The 18,712-nt window shown below is 43.5% G+C and overlaps 1 protein-coding gene across 1 annotated transcript; it reads left to right on the forward strand.

Annotated features, from left to right (window-relative positions):
• Positions 1–7,840: 7,840 nt before the first annotated feature.
• LOC105027671 (palmitoyltransferase ZDHHC23) lies at positions 7,841–18,656 on the forward strand. Its single transcript, XM_010899853.3, has 5 exons — positions 7,841–8,274; positions 15,627–15,775; positions 15,870–16,538; positions 17,014–17,181; positions 17,429–18,656. Exons 2-5 carry the CDS (start codon positions 15,657–15,659, stop codon positions 17,700–17,702), a joined length of 1,230 nt encoding a protein of 409 aa, XP_010898155.1. The 5' UTR covers positions 7,841–8,274; positions 15,627–15,656; the 3' UTR covers positions 17,703–18,656.
• Positions 18,657–18,712: the final 56 nt, after the last annotated feature.

An 18,712-nucleotide genomic window follows, 5' to 3' on the forward strand; every position in this document is an offset into this window, starting at 1 on the left:
AAAAACTTTTATTTAAGTGATCATATGAAACCATTTATTATCACATAATTGTTTGGCTCCTTTTTATATCATGATAACATAAATCAACCAAATGGCCCTGATCAAAAGTTAACATACCCTTGAATGTTTGGCCTTGTTACAGACACATGTTGACACATACAGGTGAAAATGGCAGTTAAAGGTGAATTTCCCACACGTGGCTTTTTAAATTGGAATTAGTGTCTGTGTATAAATAGTCAATGAGTTTGTCAGCTCTCATGTGGATGCACTGAGCAGGCTAGATACTGAGTCATGGGTAGCAAGAAAGAACTGACAAAACAAGGTAAGACAATTTGCATTCTTCTGCATGAACGCTGCGCATGGAACGCTCTTGGACTTTTCAGCACGACAGTGACCCTAAGCACAAGGCCAAGTTGACCTTCCAGTGGTTACAGCAGAAAAAGGTAAAGGTTCTGGAGTGGCCATCACAGTCTCCTGATCCTAATATAATCGAGCCAATCTCTGGGGGTCTCAAATGTGTGGTTCATGAAAAACGACCAAAGACTTTGCATGACCTGGAGGCATTTTGCCAAGACAAATGGGCAGCTATACCACCTGCAAGAATTTGAGACCTCATAGACAACTATTACAAAAGACTGCATGCTGTCATTGATGCTAAAGGGGGCAGTACACTGTATTAAGAACTAAGGGTATGCAGACTTGAACAGGGGTCAGTTCATTTTTTTTTGTTACCATGTTTTGTTTTATGATTGTGCCATTCTGTTATGACCTACAGTTGAATGTGTTTTGCCTGCTCACTCATGTTTTCTTTAAAAATTGTACATACAGTGGATATAAAGTGTACACAGCCCTGTTAAAATGGCAGGTTCTTGTAATGTAAAAGAATGAGACAAAGATATATCATGTCAGAACTTTTTCCACCTTTAATATGACACAGTGGGGAGAACAAGTATTTGACACACTGCCGATTTTGCAGGTTTTCCCACTTACAAAGCATGTAAAAGTCAAATTTTTATCATAGGTACTCTTCAACTGTGAGTGACGGAATCTAAAACAAAAATCCAGAAAATCACACTGTATGATTTTTAAGTAATTCATTTGCATTTTATTGCATGACAAGTATTTGATACATCAGAAAAGCAGAACTTAATATTTGGTACAGAAACCTTTGTTTGCAATTACAGAGATCATACGTTTCCTGTAGTTCTTGACCAGGTTTGCACACACTGCAGCAGGGATTTTGGTTTCGGGGCTGTCGCTGGGCAATACTGACTTTCAGCTCTCTCCAGGACCTTGAGATGCTTCTTACGGAGCCACTCCTTAGTTGCCCTGGCTGTGTGTTTCGGGTCGTTGTCATGCTGGAAGACCCAGCCACGACCCATCTTCAATGCTCTTACTGAGGGAAGGAGGTTGTTGGCCAAGATCTCGCGATACATGGCCCCATCCATCCTCCCCTCAATATGGTGCAGTCGTCCTGTCCCCTTTGCAGAAAAGCATCCCCAAAGAATGATGTTTCCACCTCCATGCTTCACAGTTGGGATGGTGTTCTTGGGGTTGTACTCATCCTTCTTCTTCCTCCAAACATGGCGAGTGGAGTTTTGACCAAAAAGCTCTATTTTTGTCTCATCTGATGTCCTTACACAGCTCTCTGGTCTTGGCCATTGTGGAGAGGTTGGAGTCTGTTTGATTGAGTGTGTGGACAGGTGTCTTTTATACAGGTAACCAGTTCAAACAAGTGCAGTTAATACAGGTAATGAATGGAGAACAGGAGGGCTTCTTAAAGAAAAACTAACAGGTCTGTGAGAGCCGGAATTCTAACTGGTTGGTAGGTGATCAAATACTTACACTCACCTTAAGGATTATTAGGAACACCATACTAATTCTGTGTTTGACCCCCTTTCGCCTTCAGAACTGTCTTAATTCTACGTGGCATTGATTCAACAAGGTGCTGAAATCATTCTTTAGAAATGTTGGCCCATATTGATAGGATAGCATCTTGCAGTTGATGGAGATTTGTGGGATGCACATCCAGGGCACGAAGCTTCCGTTCCACCACATCCCAAAGATGCTCTATTGGGTTGAGATCTGGTGACTGTGGGGGCCATTTCAGTACAGTGAACTCATTGTCATGTTCAAGAAACCAATATGAAATGATTCGAGCTTTGTGACATGGTGCATTATTCTGCTGGAAGTAGCCATCAGAGGATGGGTACATGGTGGTCATAAAGGGATGGACATGGTCAGAAACAATGCTCAGGTAGGCTGTGGAATTTAAACGATGCCCAATTGGCACTAAGGGGCCTAAACTGTGCCAAGAAAACATCCCCTACACCATTACACCACCACCACCAGCCTGCACAGTGGTAACAAGGCATGATGGATCCATGTTCTCATTCTGTTTACGCCAAATTCTGACTCTACCATCTGAATGTCTCAACAGAAAGCGAGACTCATCAGACCAGGCAACATTCTTCCAGTCTTCAACTGTCCAATTTTGGTGAGCTCGTGCAAATTGTAGCCTCTTTTTCCTATTTGTAGTGGAGATGAGTGGTACCCGGTGGGGTCTTCTGCTGTTGTAGCCCATCCGCCTCAAGGTTGTGCGTGTTGTGGCTTCACAAATGCTTTGCTGCATACCTCGGTTGTAACGAGTGGTTATTTCAGTCAAAGTTACTCTTCTATCAGCTTGAATCAGTCAGCCCATTCTCCTCTGACCTCTAGCATCAACAAGGCATTTTCGCCCACAGGACTGCATATTGGATGTTTTTCACTTTTCACACCATTCTTTGTAAACCCTAGAAATGGTTGTGCATGAAAATCACAGTAACTGAGCAGATTGTGAAATACTCAGACCGGCCCGTCTGGCACCAACAACCATGCCACGCTCAAAATATCTTAAATCACCTTTCTTTCCCATTCTGACAGTTTGGAGTTCAGGAGATTGTCTTGACCAGGACCACACCCCTAAATGCATTGAAGCAACTGCCATGTGATTGGTTGATTGGATAATTGCATTAATGAGAAATTGAACAGGTGTTCCTAATAATCCTTTAGGTGAGTGTATGTCATGCAATAAAATGCAAATGAATTATTTATCATAATCATAGGATTTATCATAGAATCATAGAATGTGATTTTCTGGATTCCGTCTCTCACAGTTGAATTACAGACCTCTACATGCTTTGTAAGTAGGAACACCTGCAAAATCGGCAGTGTATCAAATACTTGTTCTCCCCAATGTAACGTGAAAAATTTAACTCTTTGAGGGGGAAAAATAAAAACTCACAATAATCTGGTTCTATAAGTGTGCACACCCTCTTATAACTGGGGATGTGGCTGTGTTCAGAATGAACCAGTCACATTCAAACTCATGTTAAATAGAATTAATTGCAGCAGTAAAGGAGTCAAGGTGAAATGTTGGAAAATCTGTCTTCTGCCATTGACACATCTGTGTTCTGCTATTGTATTTATATTTCAACAAACCAGGAAACTGTTGATGTTAATGCTCAACACTTCATTTCAGGGACACAGACAGTTTGATGTTCTTGGACTCCGTCTGTGAAGAGAACAGGACATTTTAAATCGATGAAGACTGGGGGCTACTTTTCTCTGAACAGAAACGACCCCCCCCCCCCAATTGGACACAAACCTATAGCTCAATCTCACCTGACAAGAGCATCTTCTCACATCCTCGGACACGTCAGCTTGTCTTTGAACTGTGTCAACGTCACGGTGATAACGCCCCAATCACACTGACTCCTGCCACCATGTCGCCTAGCAGGGTGCCGACTGACTCATCCTGACCTGTGAAGTAAGACCAGGTGTGAGACAAACTTAACAAGGGCTGTAGTCTAGAACCATGCAAAGTGCTAAAATACAAACATGTTGGAGGTTGAGTTGGGTACCACTTTAGAACCGTGCCCAATGCTGTGTTACTCTGTGCAGTTTTTCAGGACAGTTCTATATATATATATATATCCAGAAGTGTCCTGGTTATTCTGCTCCATCGAGCTGCAGGTGTTCCAGCCCTGCTGAGTTTGTATCCTCACTCAGCACAATAAGCATTGTTCCCTGACCGGTGTCCTCTCTTATGTTGAGCGTGGTGCCCCTCCCCTCCACAGTGCTGCCATTTTGGAAAGTGAAGACGCAGTGATAAATGCTTCGTCCCCTCGCGACACGTTCCTCAGCATCATGGAGAAATCCCCGGCCTTCAGATTCCTGGAGAGGAAAGCCCGGCCCCAAACGCATCCTGAGACGTCCGGTTCTCCTCCAGTACAACGTACTTCTCTCGGAATACATGGACCTGCCACTGAACCCATACGCCATCTGGGTCACGTCCCAACAGCAAGCAGGAGAAGACCACATCGTCTCCCACCATCGCCTTCTCTTTATCGGGCTGCTGCTGCACCAAAATACCCTTTTCATCCACAAGGAAATCAGTAGACGTTGAGGCATTATCGATCATGGAGCCATGCTTTGACAGGGCTTTCACTGTTTTTGTTTGGTATGCCCGGTATCTTCAGCAGAGTTGGGCAGAGAGGCTCCATCACAGTACTAAAATAAACATAGAATCCCACCTTTCAAACAAGGGGGCATCGTTTAGACACATATACAGACAACGCCAGTCTGACAGCTAAAAATAGTCTGGTTAAGTAGTGACACTACAGTAAATCTCCTCTCTAAAATTAGACACACAAAAGTCACATGGATTAAAAGATCACTGGGCTGCCCTCCATTTTAGTTCACAGTCCTGAACTTTCCACCGTAACACAAATGATTCAAACCAAAACCAAACAATTCAGAAGTGACTCGGTGGAGATTGTTGCAAATTAAGTACAAATATCAGAATTAAAATATACACATCGTAAACAAAAACACTTGGTCTTAGGTAAGGTTTCAACAGTGTTTGTTTAGCACTTATAGGCCTGGTGTATTTGGTGAAAATCCAGTGAATGTACAATACAGGGCCTGTAATATTCAAAGACGTATATTAAATACATGAACAACAATGGCATTAGCGTACGGCAGAAGTGTGAGTGTGTGGAGCGGTGTGTTTCACAGCAGTTACTCTGTCTCTAAAAGTCTCTAACATGTCTTCAATGTATAACATGTCTTCAGTGTGTAACATGTCTTCAGCGTGTAACATGTCTTCAATGTGTAACATGTCTTCAGCGTGTAACATGTCTTCAATGTGTAACATGTCTTCAGCGTGTAACATGTCTTCAGTGTGTAACATGTCTTCAGTGTGTAACATGTCTTCAGTGTGTAAGCCTCAGGCCCTGCTTATGTGGAGACTGTGGTTATTGCTTGTACAAATATGCATCTGTGTTCATATCCATGTGTCCATATTTACACTTCTTTGAGGCCCATCTGCGTGTGTGGATTGGAAGGTGTCGATGCGCCTGAGTGAGAAGAGGGCAGAGAGGGAACATACCTGCGAGCGTGGTGAGGAGCAGGTGCGCGAGGATGAGTAGGGGGGTTGGGAGAAGCTCAAGGAGCCCATAATCCTCTCTGTGTCTTGGCGGCACTGATGGATGTCTTGAAGAGGAGAGCATCTGAACCAAAGCTCCCTCCGACCCCTGCCCATGGCCCCTCTCCCCCCCTGACACCCCAATATGCATATTCAGGCAAACATCCACACCTGCTCAAACATACACTCTATTGCTCATGTGACTGTTACATTTCGGGTTGGCACATGACAGCCTATTGTTAAAGCCAACATGGACACCAAAGCTGTAGATTAAAATCCAATCGGAGCAAGGCACCTTACAGAAATGACAAACTGACAGCATCAACATTCAAAACTGTTCACAAAGACTGACAGAATGTTCTGCATGTCATTAACCGTCGCATAATGAATACCTTTTTTTTACTAGTGTCATAGGATATCAAAAGAAAGCAATAAAAGCAACAGTAAAAAACTGCTAACATTTCCAAAATGGCAATAATGGACAAATGCATTATCCTACCTATATGAAGTACACAGTATTATAAGGAAATAACAAATGACACAAGGATCTGAGGCCCCTCAGTGGTGACTTCAAGTAATCACACATGGCAAAATCCATTGAATGCCCATCATTAAACCCCATCTTGACTTTTTACACATAATTCTAGACTTGATCAGCTCCCTTAAGCAGACAATAGCTGTGCAAGCTGGTCAGACATTGTCCTTTATAATGTCAGTGACGGTCTGCATTAACTCCACCAAAACAGATTAGTGAGTCTCTATCTGACAGAGCTGATATGGTCTAGATGTTTTAGCTGCTCAGTTCCGGACAGCCTTACTAATGTGAAGGGAGTCCACAGGGGAAGAGGGAGTGTCATGCTGTCTATTGATTCAGATCATCTACACAGCATCACCAGAGTAAACATTACTGTTAAAAATGCTGAGATCTACATTAACCTGTAATATGTTTGCACGCGTGTGTGTGTGTGTCTGTGTCTGTGTGTACATGTTTGTGTATCCATTTGTCTGTAGTGTAATAATTTAGTGTTTTGTTTTCTTTCACAAGTGAAATATATAGTTAGGTAAAATGTAAATATGCACACTTTTCATATTTCAAAGTTAATCATAATATATATTTTTGCACCAGCTAATAATCTATGTGAACTGCACTTTTTGTAGGTGGTTTTCTGTCTTTTTTGCTTGATGGCTGCTCGTTGTTGTAATACACAGGCCTGATTGAGTTAGGTACCTCATTTGGCTGGAAGTTGTAAATTACAAGCTGAACAAGCAAATGTGTCAACCGTAATTGTATTTTGATTGGCTAACCTTCCCGTCCGAATCAGACCAATCACTTTAACTGCTTGACTGTACATTTGATGAAAACAAGGTGTGTAAACGGAGCACTACATGTACAGGGAACAGATACACACATTTGAACGTGTAGTTCCCATTACAAGTGCCCTAGGACTCTTCCAAGTCTTCTCTGAGTGCAGGGTGGGGAAGTGGGATATTGCTGGCTGGATGAAATATGATGCCGAAGGGTGGGGCTGTAGCGCTGATCTTCCCGATCCTCCTGCAGGATTGCATGTCATCCGGATGTCTCCCCCCAGTTAACCCCACTGGACCCAGAGTGGATTATCAGTCCTGGTGGTGTTTTAAACACCTTTGTTATCGTCCATGGACAGGGACAATCATGCAGACACTCTCCATGTGGCTGCTGTGACAAGGAGCTAAAGGTGACAGCCAAACAAAACAGCACAGTAGGTTACCAAGCCAACAGATCTGCCCATACAGAGGTGATTCACTGAACGCTTTCTGGAGAAAAGGGTTCCAAAAGGTTTCTTCAGCTACCCCCACTGGAAATCTTTTTTCACTACATCAAGCCCAAAATGGTTCTACCTGGAACAAACGTGGTTCTACTCGGAACCAAGAGGGTTCAACGTGGAAATAATCAAAGGTTTCCACCACCAGGATCAGCCAAACAGTCCTTGTGGAACCTTTTTTCTCCATGTACAACACAGCTGGTTGAGGGTATCATAGTACCATTTGGGGGAGATATTTTCAGTCCCTTGTCTATGAAGTCTTTCATAAATGATAAGCTATTAAATGTCTCAGGAGCATCAGTCCGATCACCCCATTTAGTGGAGGTAGCTTTATGTGTTTAGCCTTCAGTGACAAGTGGGCTATTTGTTAATGACCAACAAAGCTTTTAGCTGGCTGTTTAACTCAGCACATTTATAAGAATACTCTCCCGCTTTTTGAAATGCAATTCCACAAGACCATTTAATCTATTAAAACGATGTTGCCCCTTCCAAACTATCCCGGTGCTGTGAGTGGTGAGACCAAAAGCGGTGACACTGTCAGCCTGAGAATCCGCGACATGCATACCACCTCCATACGCCACCACATGCTGCCGCTTCCACCGCCAGACGTGCCAACTTCCCTTTTCACCGAGGTTACTCAACCTGATCAGTAGGCAAGTCCTCTCATAATAAACTTTCTGCTCGTAATTGCTTTTTTAAACGAAATAAGAAGAACAAAACTGATGGATTATAGGATACTACAAAAAAAAATCCCTTTTCGAAAGGGATATCCCACCTGCCGGACACCTTGGTAATTTACCTGGAATTCGGCGCCAAGTAGGAATAACGGTGCGAAATTTTAGTGTGGAGCGACCTAATAAACACGACTGATACGGTGCTTCTGTTTCTTGGGAAAGTCTGAAATACTGTACAGGAAAAACAAATGAAATTAAGGGAAAAAACTATGTTCTTATAACAACTGGAGCCTGCGTCCGAAGGAAAAGTGAGTTCTCCTAAAACCCATAGGTAAGTGTAAGAATATTAAAATGTATATTTGCTCAAAGGTAAGCACACTATTTTACACAACATGCTGTTTAAGCAGGTAAGCAATATGACACATTTTGGTAACAAGATGTCCATTAATTAAGCAGTATCATTTTGGTTTGAACCCTGGGTGGAACTGTTACTTGGTTAAATTTAGTTGATACCTTTTTTGTAAGCATACATCTCTTTTGAATTAGACTATCGTCTGCAGTAGTCAAGTTCACTTTTAGTAAATAAATACACTTTTGTAGATAGTCTGCCAAGTCGGCTTGTTCAGTTTAAATTTCAATTCACTCTCCGGGGAAGAGTTCGGTTGTGTAGCAGTAGGTCAGGTGACGACAAAAGCCACCACCAACAGTTATTTCAACTACCATATTCCATCTCACTGTAGGATAGTAATGCTTGGCGACCCCAGTATAGTTGGCCCAGATAGGTCTTCCCTAGGGACATTCTGGCCTTATTTCTAAAAGCGAAATGTATATTAGTGGAAATTAATTGCATTGTAAAACCTGTTGAAATCAAAAGCTTTTTTAATTAATTCCATTATGGACATGAAAACCCCAGTTAATCAAACCCTGTGTCACTTTTATGGGGCAGATGGTTGTCTAGCAGTTCTTGGTGCTAAGACTGGTACATTGTATGTGTGTGTATGTGTGTGTGTATGTGTGTACATACATTAAATCAATGTTGGTGTGTAAATGCAAGTAATGGACCCCTTTCAGTCAACTTAACGCTAGACAAGGAAATGTCTCTGTGAGATGAGTTACAAAGGTTTTCTTAAAATCCATTAAGCAGACTGCCTAAAAGAGTGCTCAAGTCTAATGTAATGCTCAAGGCTTTTTTCTTCCTCCTAGTGATTCATCATTTGCACAAATTGGCACTCAGCTGGTGTGGTAGTCTGCCCTGTTAACCTTGAACGGTGGATTTGAGAAAGGGGACCTTCAAGAGAGGATTTTTTGTATGCAACCAAAATTAATCTCTGATCACAAAAGGGTTGATCTTTATGATAAAAATATATGGGAGGCAGCTTACAATAATATTTTGGAATGTGGTTTGATAACAGCTCTTACTGGGCAACCTTATGTTTGTCTTTCCATTTAGTCCATCTAGTATGATGTGCTTTGCCAATCTTTTATGTATATTTTATGTATAGTTGAGGACATGGACATCTGAGCTAAATTCCAACCACATTAAATGATAAAGGCAATTGAAAAAATCATACAAAAAAGTTTGACAACACTTATGCAATTAAAAAAACACAGAAATGCAATATCCTTTTGTAGAAAAAGTTTGTACACCCCTACATTTACCATCACATAAATGGCTAAAAGTTTAATCAAAATGGGTGTACATTAGAATCTCTTCGAGGCCAGCCGGTAGTCCTTCTCCATGGCCTCACCGAACTCCTCCCAGGCCCGAGTTTTTGCCTCCACAACCACCCGGGCTGCAGTCCGCTTGGCCTGTTGGTACCCGTCAGCTGCCTCAGGAGTCCCACAAGCCAACCAGGCCTGATAGGACTCCTTCTTCAGCTTGACAGCATCCCTTACTTCCGGTGTCCACCACCGGGTTCGGGGATTGCCGCCTCGACAGGCACCGGAGACCTTACGGCCACAGCTCTGAGCGGCCGCTTTGACAATGGCGGTGGAGAACATGGTCCACTCGGACTCAATATCTCCAGCCTCCCTCGGGATCCAGTCAAAGCTCTGCCGGAGGATGGAGTTAAAAATCTCTCTGACAGGAGACTCGGCCAGACGTTCCCAGCAGACCCTTACAGTACGCTTGGGCCTGCCGAGTCTGTCCAGCTTCCTCCCCCGGCATTGGATCCAACTCACCACCAGGTGGTGATCAGTTGACAGCTCCGCCCCTCTCTTCACCCGAGTGTCCAAGACATACGGCCGCAGGTCAGATGAAACGACAACAAAGTCGATCATCGACCTGCGGCCTAGGGTGTCCTGGTGCCACGTGCACTGATGGACACCCTTATGCTTGAACATGGTGTTCATTATGGACAAACTGTGACTAGCACAGAAGTCCATTAACTGGACACCGCTCGGGTTCAGATCAGGGGGGCCGTTCCTCCCAATCATGCCCCTCCAGGTGTCACTGTCGTTGCCCACGTGGGCGTTGAAGTCCCCCAGTAGAACGATAGAGTCCCCAGTCGGAGCACTTTCCAGCACCCCTCCCAGAGACTCCAAGAAGGTCGGGTACTCTGCACTGCCGTTCGGCCCGTAGGCACCAACAACAGTGAGAGACCTATGCCCGACCCGTAGGCGCAGGGAAACGACCTTCTCGTTCACCGGGGTAAACTCCAACACATGGCGGCAGAGCTGGGGAGCTATAAGCAAACCCACACCAGCCCGCCGCCTCTCACCATGGGCAACTCCAGAGTGGTGAAGAGTCCATCCTCTCTCAAGGAGTGTGGTTCCAGAGCCCAAGCCGTGCGTAGAGGTGATCCCGACTATCTCTAGTCGGAACCTCTCAACCTCACGCACGATCTCAGGCTCCTTCCCCGCCAGCGAGGTGACATTCCACGTCCCTAGAGCTAGTTTCCATGTCCAGGGATCGGGTTGTCTAGGCCCCTGCCTTCGACTGCCGCCCGATCCTCTCCACACCGGCCCCTTATGGTCCCTCCTGTGGGTGGTGAGCCCACGGGAAGGCGGCCCCATGTCGCACCTTCGGGCTGAGCCCGGCCGGGCCCCATGGGGAAAGGCCAGGCCACCAGGCGCTCGCGTACGAGCCCCAACCACGAGCCTGGCTCCAGGGTGGGGCCCCGGCTGCGCCATATCGGGCGACGTCACAGAACTCACAATGTTGCTCATCATTAAGGGGGTTTTGAACCGCTCTTAGTCTGACCTTGGGAGACCCTACCAGGGGCATATAGCCCCAGACAACATAGCTCCTAGGGTCACTCGGGTACTCAAACCCCTCAACCACGTTAAGGTGGCAGTTCAAGGAGGAGCAACTATCGGCTGGCCTCGAAGAGATTCTGGCAAACCATCCGGCGCCTCAGGAGAGGGAAACAGTGCCCTACCAACACTGTTTACAGTAGAGGTGGGCAGCTGTTGACCTCAACTGGGGATGTCGTCGGGCGGTGGAAGGAGTACTTCGAGGATCTCCTCAATCCCGGGGCCGGAGGGTGTCAGGTTTGAGGACCACACGATTTCGTCTCTGCTTTTTGCGGATGATGTTGTCTTGTTGGCCCCTTCGAACCAGGACCTTCAGCATGCACTGGGACGGTTTGCAGCCAAGTGTGAAGCGGTGGGGATGAGAATCAGTACCTCCAAATCCAAGGCCATGGTCCTCAGTTGGAAAAGGGTGGCTTGCCCACTCCAGGTTGGTGGAGAGTGCCTGCCTCAAGTGGAGGAGTTTAAGTATCTAGGGGTCTTGTTCACGAGTGAGGGAAGGATGGAACGGGAGATTGACAGACGGATCGGTGCTTCTGCAGTAATGCGGTTGATGTATCGATCTGTCGTGGTGAAGAAAGAGCTGAGCCGCAAGGCGAAGCTCTCGATTTACCGGTCAATCTACGTTCCTACTCTCACCTATGGTCATGAGCTTTGGGTCATGACCGAAAGGACAAGATCCCGGATACAGGCGGCCGAAATGAGCTTTCTCCGCAGGGTGAGAAACTCGGTCACCCAGGAGGAGCTCAGAGTATAGCCGCTGCTCCTCCACATCGAGAGGGGTCAGCTGAGGTGGCTTGGGCATGTGTTTCGGATGCCTCCGGAACGCCTTCCTGGGAAGGTGTTCCGGTCCCGTCCCGGCTGGCCTGGGAACGCCTCGGTGTCCCCCCGGAAGAGCTGGAGGAAGTGTCTGGGAAGAGGGAAGTCTGGGCATCTCTGCTTAGACTGCTGCGCCCGCGACCCAGCCCTGGATAAGAGGAAGATGATGGATGGATGGAAGTATATTAAATGAACATCTATAGTAATGAATTTGTTAAACAAACGATAGCAAACCATTTTAGACTGTGTGCTGATAGGCCTGACAAGCCATGAGTTAACCGTGTTTTATCTACTCCTGTCACCCTTAACCTGGGTCGAGAGCGGGCCAAGTAATCAGGCGTACATTCAGAGAGCAGCAAACTATTTACTATTACTCCTCTCTCTTTAAAAAGTACTGATATCCTCTCTTTAGAAGATAAAGAAACCCTGTGATTCCTAAGGTAAATTGTACAGTATTTATAAGCGTAAAGCTGAGGGTGCCTTTATTAGATCCAGGAAATAATTTATTGAACAAGGTGAACAGCATTCTGCATATTTCTTTAGGTTAGAAAAAGATGAATACTATATAACTGATGATTCAAAAGCGATAGCTTCTTTTTCTGCAAATTCTTATAAAAATGTATATAATTAATTTTACTGTAAAGAAAATGAGGACTCCTTTTTACACTCCCTTGATTGTTATAAATTCTGTGATTGTCCTTTAAATTTAGAGGAGGTTAAAAGTTTATTTGATGGCCTTAAAAAGAAAAAATCTCCTGGGGTGGATGAACTACTTATAAGGCTTTTGATACAGTGGAACATGAGTTTATATTTAATGCACTTGAGAAATTTGGTTTTGGAGAGTATTTTTGTAGATCTAAAGGAAGGAAAAGGAAGTAGTTCGATAAGGTTAAAGTATAGCAACTCTCTGATGTTTGACCTGAAGCGTGGTATTCGCCAAGGCTGCCCAATATCGCCTTACTTGTTCCTTCTCACAACCCAGCCTCTGACTTGTCACATTAGAGCGGGTGATTTGAAGGGTATTGTAATCTCTGAGAGAGAAATTTTAATTATTATTTTTTCCACATAAATATTTTATTTGGATTAATAAGGACATTTTGTATAGAAATAAATCTATTTTCTTTGATTACTGGTTTCGAAATAATATAGTTTTGGTAGGCCAATTATTCAAGGAGAATAGTGGGTTTCAGTTATGATGAATTTCTTAAATGTAACTCCTCAACAATTTACGATTGATGCTATCCCTTCTGGAGATATTATGCTTTTTAAATATACTCACGTGTCCAGCTTGCTATATTCATTTGAGCCCACATATGCACCAATAGGTAACATTTGTTTTAGTAATGCGTTGTCCAAAACCAATAAAAATATTCGCTGGTTATTTCAAAAGGAATTTTTAGCAGTAACGACTGTATATACTTTCTGAAATATTAATGTCAAGAATGTATATTGGAAGAAGGTGTGGACTCTTTTACACAAGTATATGTGGGTGAATAAAATCAGAGAAATTCCCTTTAATATTGTGCATACATTTTACACTGTTATTTATTTTCTGGTAAAGTTTAAAAATATGTACTTTCTGTGATCTCCAAAACGAATCTAAATCTCATCTATTGTTGAAAGATTTCAGTAGATGTGTAACTATGTGACTATGTTTATTCTTGTTTTGAATTACTGTATAGGAATGTGATTTTTGGGTCTGCTAATGTTGAATGTGATTTTGAAGAAGTTTTATATCCACAAATGTAAATTCACTAATGCCAAACCAAATTTCACTGGTCTTAAAAGTGAAATTGAGTCAGATGTTAAGTTGATCCTCATCCCAAAATAAAAAAGTTCTTAAAACTGTCATGTTGTGCACCTTATACAAAATATTTATGGAAGTATAAGCCCCCTTGCTTTCCTTTGTCTTATTCTGTACTTTCTTACTGTGTCTCTATTTTGCTTTGCTGGCAATTTTATTTACTTTTGCTTTGTTTATATAAATTATATTGGCCCCGAGCTATTTAACAGAATTCATGAGAATTGTTTTAGAAACTAGTAATAATATCCACATTGAAAGAATAGCCAAATTAGAGGATGTTGATGGTAGGGCAGCTGTCCCTGAAACTATATCAGTTGATTATTTCCATCTAAGTTTTATTTGGTCCAAGTTACTGAGCATTTGTTATTGACAAATGCTTTATAGACTATTAATAATGTCCAAAATTGAAATATTGGAAAACTAAAGGATGTTGATGGTAGAGCAGTTGTCCCCGAAGCTATATTGGTCGTTCATTTTGATAGGAGCTGTTGACATTTACATAAGCATCTGACGTTTTTCATCAGAATGACCATAATGGTGCACTTTTAAGACGGTGCCTTAAGCCTACCATCGCAGGAAAGCAGTTTTCCATGTTATTTTCAACTCTGAAAGAATGAGTGTTGCTTATTCACTATCACCAGCAGATTCAGAATATGTAATTGCTGTCTTTCTGGTAGGTTTCATTGATGAGGTATTGACGTTCAAAGTCCGAATCTTGAATATAAAGCTAACTTCTCCGCAGTGCTTATAGGCTATGGTTTCCACCTTATAATGATGTGATTCTTGGCTAATCGGGTGCGAGAATTCATTGCGCAGATAAACCCCTGCCTCCACGCCAAAACTTGGTTTTGAGAAAAGATGACTCGAACGAAGATGGAAAGAAATTATAATCGTGAGAAGTGTTTGAACAAAAACATTTTAAGATCGGACGCGAAAATCAATTTAATGATTTTAGCATACACTTTTAACACGTTTGAATACATTTTTTTCACCATACGATAGAATGAGGTATTTTTTGTACGATATATTTTTTTTGTTAACCTTAAATATTTCTGTTACGTTTTTCTTTTCTTACGGTCAATACATTACATACAATACATACTAGTGGGTTGCACAGAGCCTTGACTTCAACACCATTGAACACAATTAGGGATTAATTGGAAAGGCGATGGTCAATATCGTGTAGACTGCCAATGGTCTGAAATGTTTTCCGTTTGTAGATGATCCGTCAGTCATTGGAATTATGTACCTCAATTTGTTTGGAAATGGTTTTGTGATCTCTTCCAGACTCATGGTTAAATTCAAGCCATTTTATAGGATGGTAAAAGTGGGAGTTTAGTTACTCTTTCTGCATTAGGAAATTGCATTTCGGTTTATTTTAATTGCAAAAAGGTTTCTAAGTTTGTGTGTTTTGTTAAATTAGGTTACATCCATGCGTCCAAATATATATATAAAAAAGAGACAACTTCACTAGGAGTGCACATACTTTTCAATATGACTGTAAAAAGATCAGTGGTTCTCAAGTGTCTCAGAGAAACTGTTCCAAAAGGATAGCTCCCGTGATTCAACATGATAAAAACATGATATTATCTATGGTATTTTTTTCATTATATTCAATTTAATTAACATAATATGTATTTCAGCATCCAATGATTCCACTACATTTCCTCAGAACACTATTCTTGGTAAATAAGTGCTTTTGTCTGGGTGCAGACAATTTTTCATTCTAAAACGCTTGGTTCAGTTAACTTGGCACTTGTTCTTTGACTGTTCTTTGACCTTTTCATTGTTGCTCTTTATTTGCACAGGCATTTCAAGGGAATCTGTGAACAGCCAGAATGAAATGGGAAAAGTTCAAGCCACCAGAACCAGATGACCCCATGTGCTGCTGTGAGTGTGATGTCGACCAACATGGCTGCTGCTGTGACTGTGAGGGTCTGGATGAAGCCTGCAACAGGTGAGGGGTGGAATAGGATGGTGGATCATGACCGGCCTACCAAGCTCAGGATTAACCCTTCCACTCTCTGCATTTCCCGTCATGTGTTGTCCAGGTGGCTTAAGGGTGAGCCTCAGAACCCAGACTGCTCGTTACCGGTGTTTGGTGCGCTGATGGACCGGCTCAGGGTGAAACTCTTCGCCGGGGACGGGCGGGTGGAGATCTCCACTGTTCCGGCCCTGGTTCTGCTTCCTTTGCTATTGCGTTTGGCGGCGCTGCACTTCCTGCTGGGCCTTGTGGTTCTGACGGTCCTGCCTGGCCTGGTGTTGTGGTATTACTACGCAACACACAGGAAGAAGGGCCGCACCCTCTTCTTCCTCAGCCTGGCACTCTTCTCTCTAGCCTACATGTACTTCCTGTTTGTGACAGAAATCCTGCCTCGCGGGGACGTGAGTCACCAACAGTTGGTCGCAGTGACAACGGGCGTGGTCCTCACCCTTGTCTCCCTGCTGCGTACCAAGCGGGCGCCGGGTTTCGTGCGGCCGTCCCCATCAGACGTACACGCCACGAGCCCCGTTCCCAGCCAACCGCCTGACAAACACGCTTCCTCCCTGAATGAAGCGGGCCAGCCAGCGGCGCCGGCGCCCCCAGTGGAGCAGCAGACACAGTCCCTGGTGGCCAAGGGGGGCCGGTGCCCTCTGTGCGGAGTGGTGCGCCCCCCGCGGGCAGGACATTGCCGCATCTGTGGAAGATGTGTCCGGCGCCTGGACCACCACTGCATCTGGTGGGTTTCATTAAACACCCTTGTCTGTTTCCCTTGGAAGACGTCAGTCGTTTGTATTTTTACGATAGTTGAGCGGTGACAGGTTGGCACCTGTCCGCAACACACAGAAAACCACAGCCTTGTGTAATACACTTCCACACATAATCATGAGCCTACTAAGTTTCACACAGAGAGGACGTCACCAAATAACACCCAACTGAGATGGCATGTGCCTGACCCACAGGGGTTCAGCCTCCAGCAGGGTGAGTCCACCTCCAACCAGGACAATCTGTTACTTATGGCATGTAGATACATACACCAACCCAACTCCACACACTTAGAGTAGAATCTCACATTCATGCTAATTTGAGTTCTCACATGCAACCATAGCAACCATTTTAATTGAGGTTAAATTGACTCTCTGTGTGTGTGTGTGTGTGTGTGTTTGTATGTGTGTGTTACTGTGTGTGTGTTTTGCCTGTGACTGCTGAGACAGGATAAACAGCTGTGTGGGCCAGGCCAATCACCGCAGCTTCCTGCTGACCCTGCTCCTCTTCCTGTTGACCTCTCTGTATGGGATCAGTCTGGTGCTGCGCAGCGTGTGTCCTCGGCAGAGCCTGTTCACTGCCCTCCTGTACTGTCCGGGTGTCTACACTCAATACAGGTAAACTACAATATCTGGTAGTTGGTTAAAAGTTCCACATACAAACGATTTACAATTATGTAATTACTGTCTATTTATGAATTGTTGGTTTGTTTGTGATTAATTGAAACAATCACCACTTTACAGTTTACAGTTTGAAGTTTCTTGTAATAGGTAGTGGAGTGTTTCATTGAACAATCTAGTAATAAAAAACATCAGGAAAAGAAGCCAGTTGTTTCCGTGGTGACCGACACTGTTGTCTCTCCAGCTCCGCCCTGTGCTTCACCTGTGCCTGGTACAGCTGTATTGTAACAGGAGGGCTGTTACACTTACTGGTACTGCAGATAGTCAACATCAGCTACAACGTGACGGAGCGGGAGGCACAACTTGCCCTGCGAAACAAAAACGTCCAGAGTCGTCTATGGGGCCTTGTGGTGGATACCGGGGTCTACTCACGTGGCTTCTGGCAGAACTGGGCTGAATTCCTGACCATGGGAGAGGCTGCAGATAGACCCTCGTCTGCCCTCACTGACTTGGTTTAGCATTGACTTTACAGAGAACACTGCCGCAACACAGTACTGGGAACGCCTTTCTTAACCAAACTGGTGGACTGTGTGGTTTTTAGCTGATTTTACATTCTCATAACCCAGAGGTGTTAGTTTTTGTTTGTTAAATAAACCTCTACATTCCAAACTCTCAGGTGAAGAATAAAACCATGTTCTTCCAGATTTGCCATGGAAATGACACCTCTTGTTATTAGTTATAACATGGTGTTAAGCATGAAAGGCGGCTTGGTTATGTTATAAGCAAGGTTTTAAGTCCTAGATTTAGCTGTCTCTATCTTTTCCCAAAATGATTTACAAGATTCTTTACCATGGCAGATGAAATACAACAGAACAGTTTGAAATACAGAACATGCATATGAAACTGTAGACTGCATATTGACTGCACCTAAACATAGAAATAAGGGAACACAGACTAAGACTACTTCAAAGGAAAGCTGAACTACTTCAACCAGGCATGACTGACATTCACCCACACACTCTCACATTGAATTTCATAGTTAAACTGCCTGTATTAAGTTTCAATGTACTCTACTTATATTTCAAATGATCCATTTCATTGTATAAAGACTATGACTAATCATTCTTTACATATTTTTCTTTATACCAATCAAACATTAAACAATCTATCTGATAGCTTTGAGAGACCATGAGGATTATAACATTTATGTTAGTACACCAGAGACTGTGTTGACAGGAAGTGGCTAGAAAGCTATGTCAGCCAGCATCATTTTTGTCCTCACCACAACAAACCTACAGGATAGCCTATGTTAAACTGACACAATAGTTTGCCAGTTTACACTGTCTTTTCCAGTTTTAAAACCCACCTCAACTTGTACAGTACCCAGATGTGACGCAAAAAACAGATTTCTTGTTTTCAACATGGTCCGCGATGGAATACACAGTAACAGACAAAATAAAAGATAAAATACACATTACTATTGTATTTCCTGTGAGCCCAATGCCTTTCTTGATGGTCCTGAATGACA

The sequence above is a fragment of the Esox lucius genome, chromosome 7, assembly GCF_011004845.1.
Source record: "Esox lucius isolate fEsoLuc1 chromosome 7, fEsoLuc1.pri, whole genome shotgun sequence".
Classification (NCBI taxonomy): Eukaryota; Metazoa; Chordata; class Actinopteri; order Esociformes; family Esocidae; genus Esox; species Esox lucius.

Coding starts and splice junctions, on each gene's coding strand:
- LOC105027671 (XM_010899853.3), top strand. CDS start 15,657: ATGAAATGGGAAAAGTTCAAGCCACCAGAACCAGATGACCCCATGTGC. Junction 15,776..15,869: donor CTGGATGAAGCCTGCAACAG/GTGAGGGGTGGA, acceptor TGTGTTGTCCAG/GTGGCTTAAGGGTGAGCCTC. Junction 16,539..17,013: donor CTGGACCACCACTGCATCTG/GTGGGTTTCATT, acceptor CTGCTGAGACAG/GATAAACAGCTGTGTGGGCC.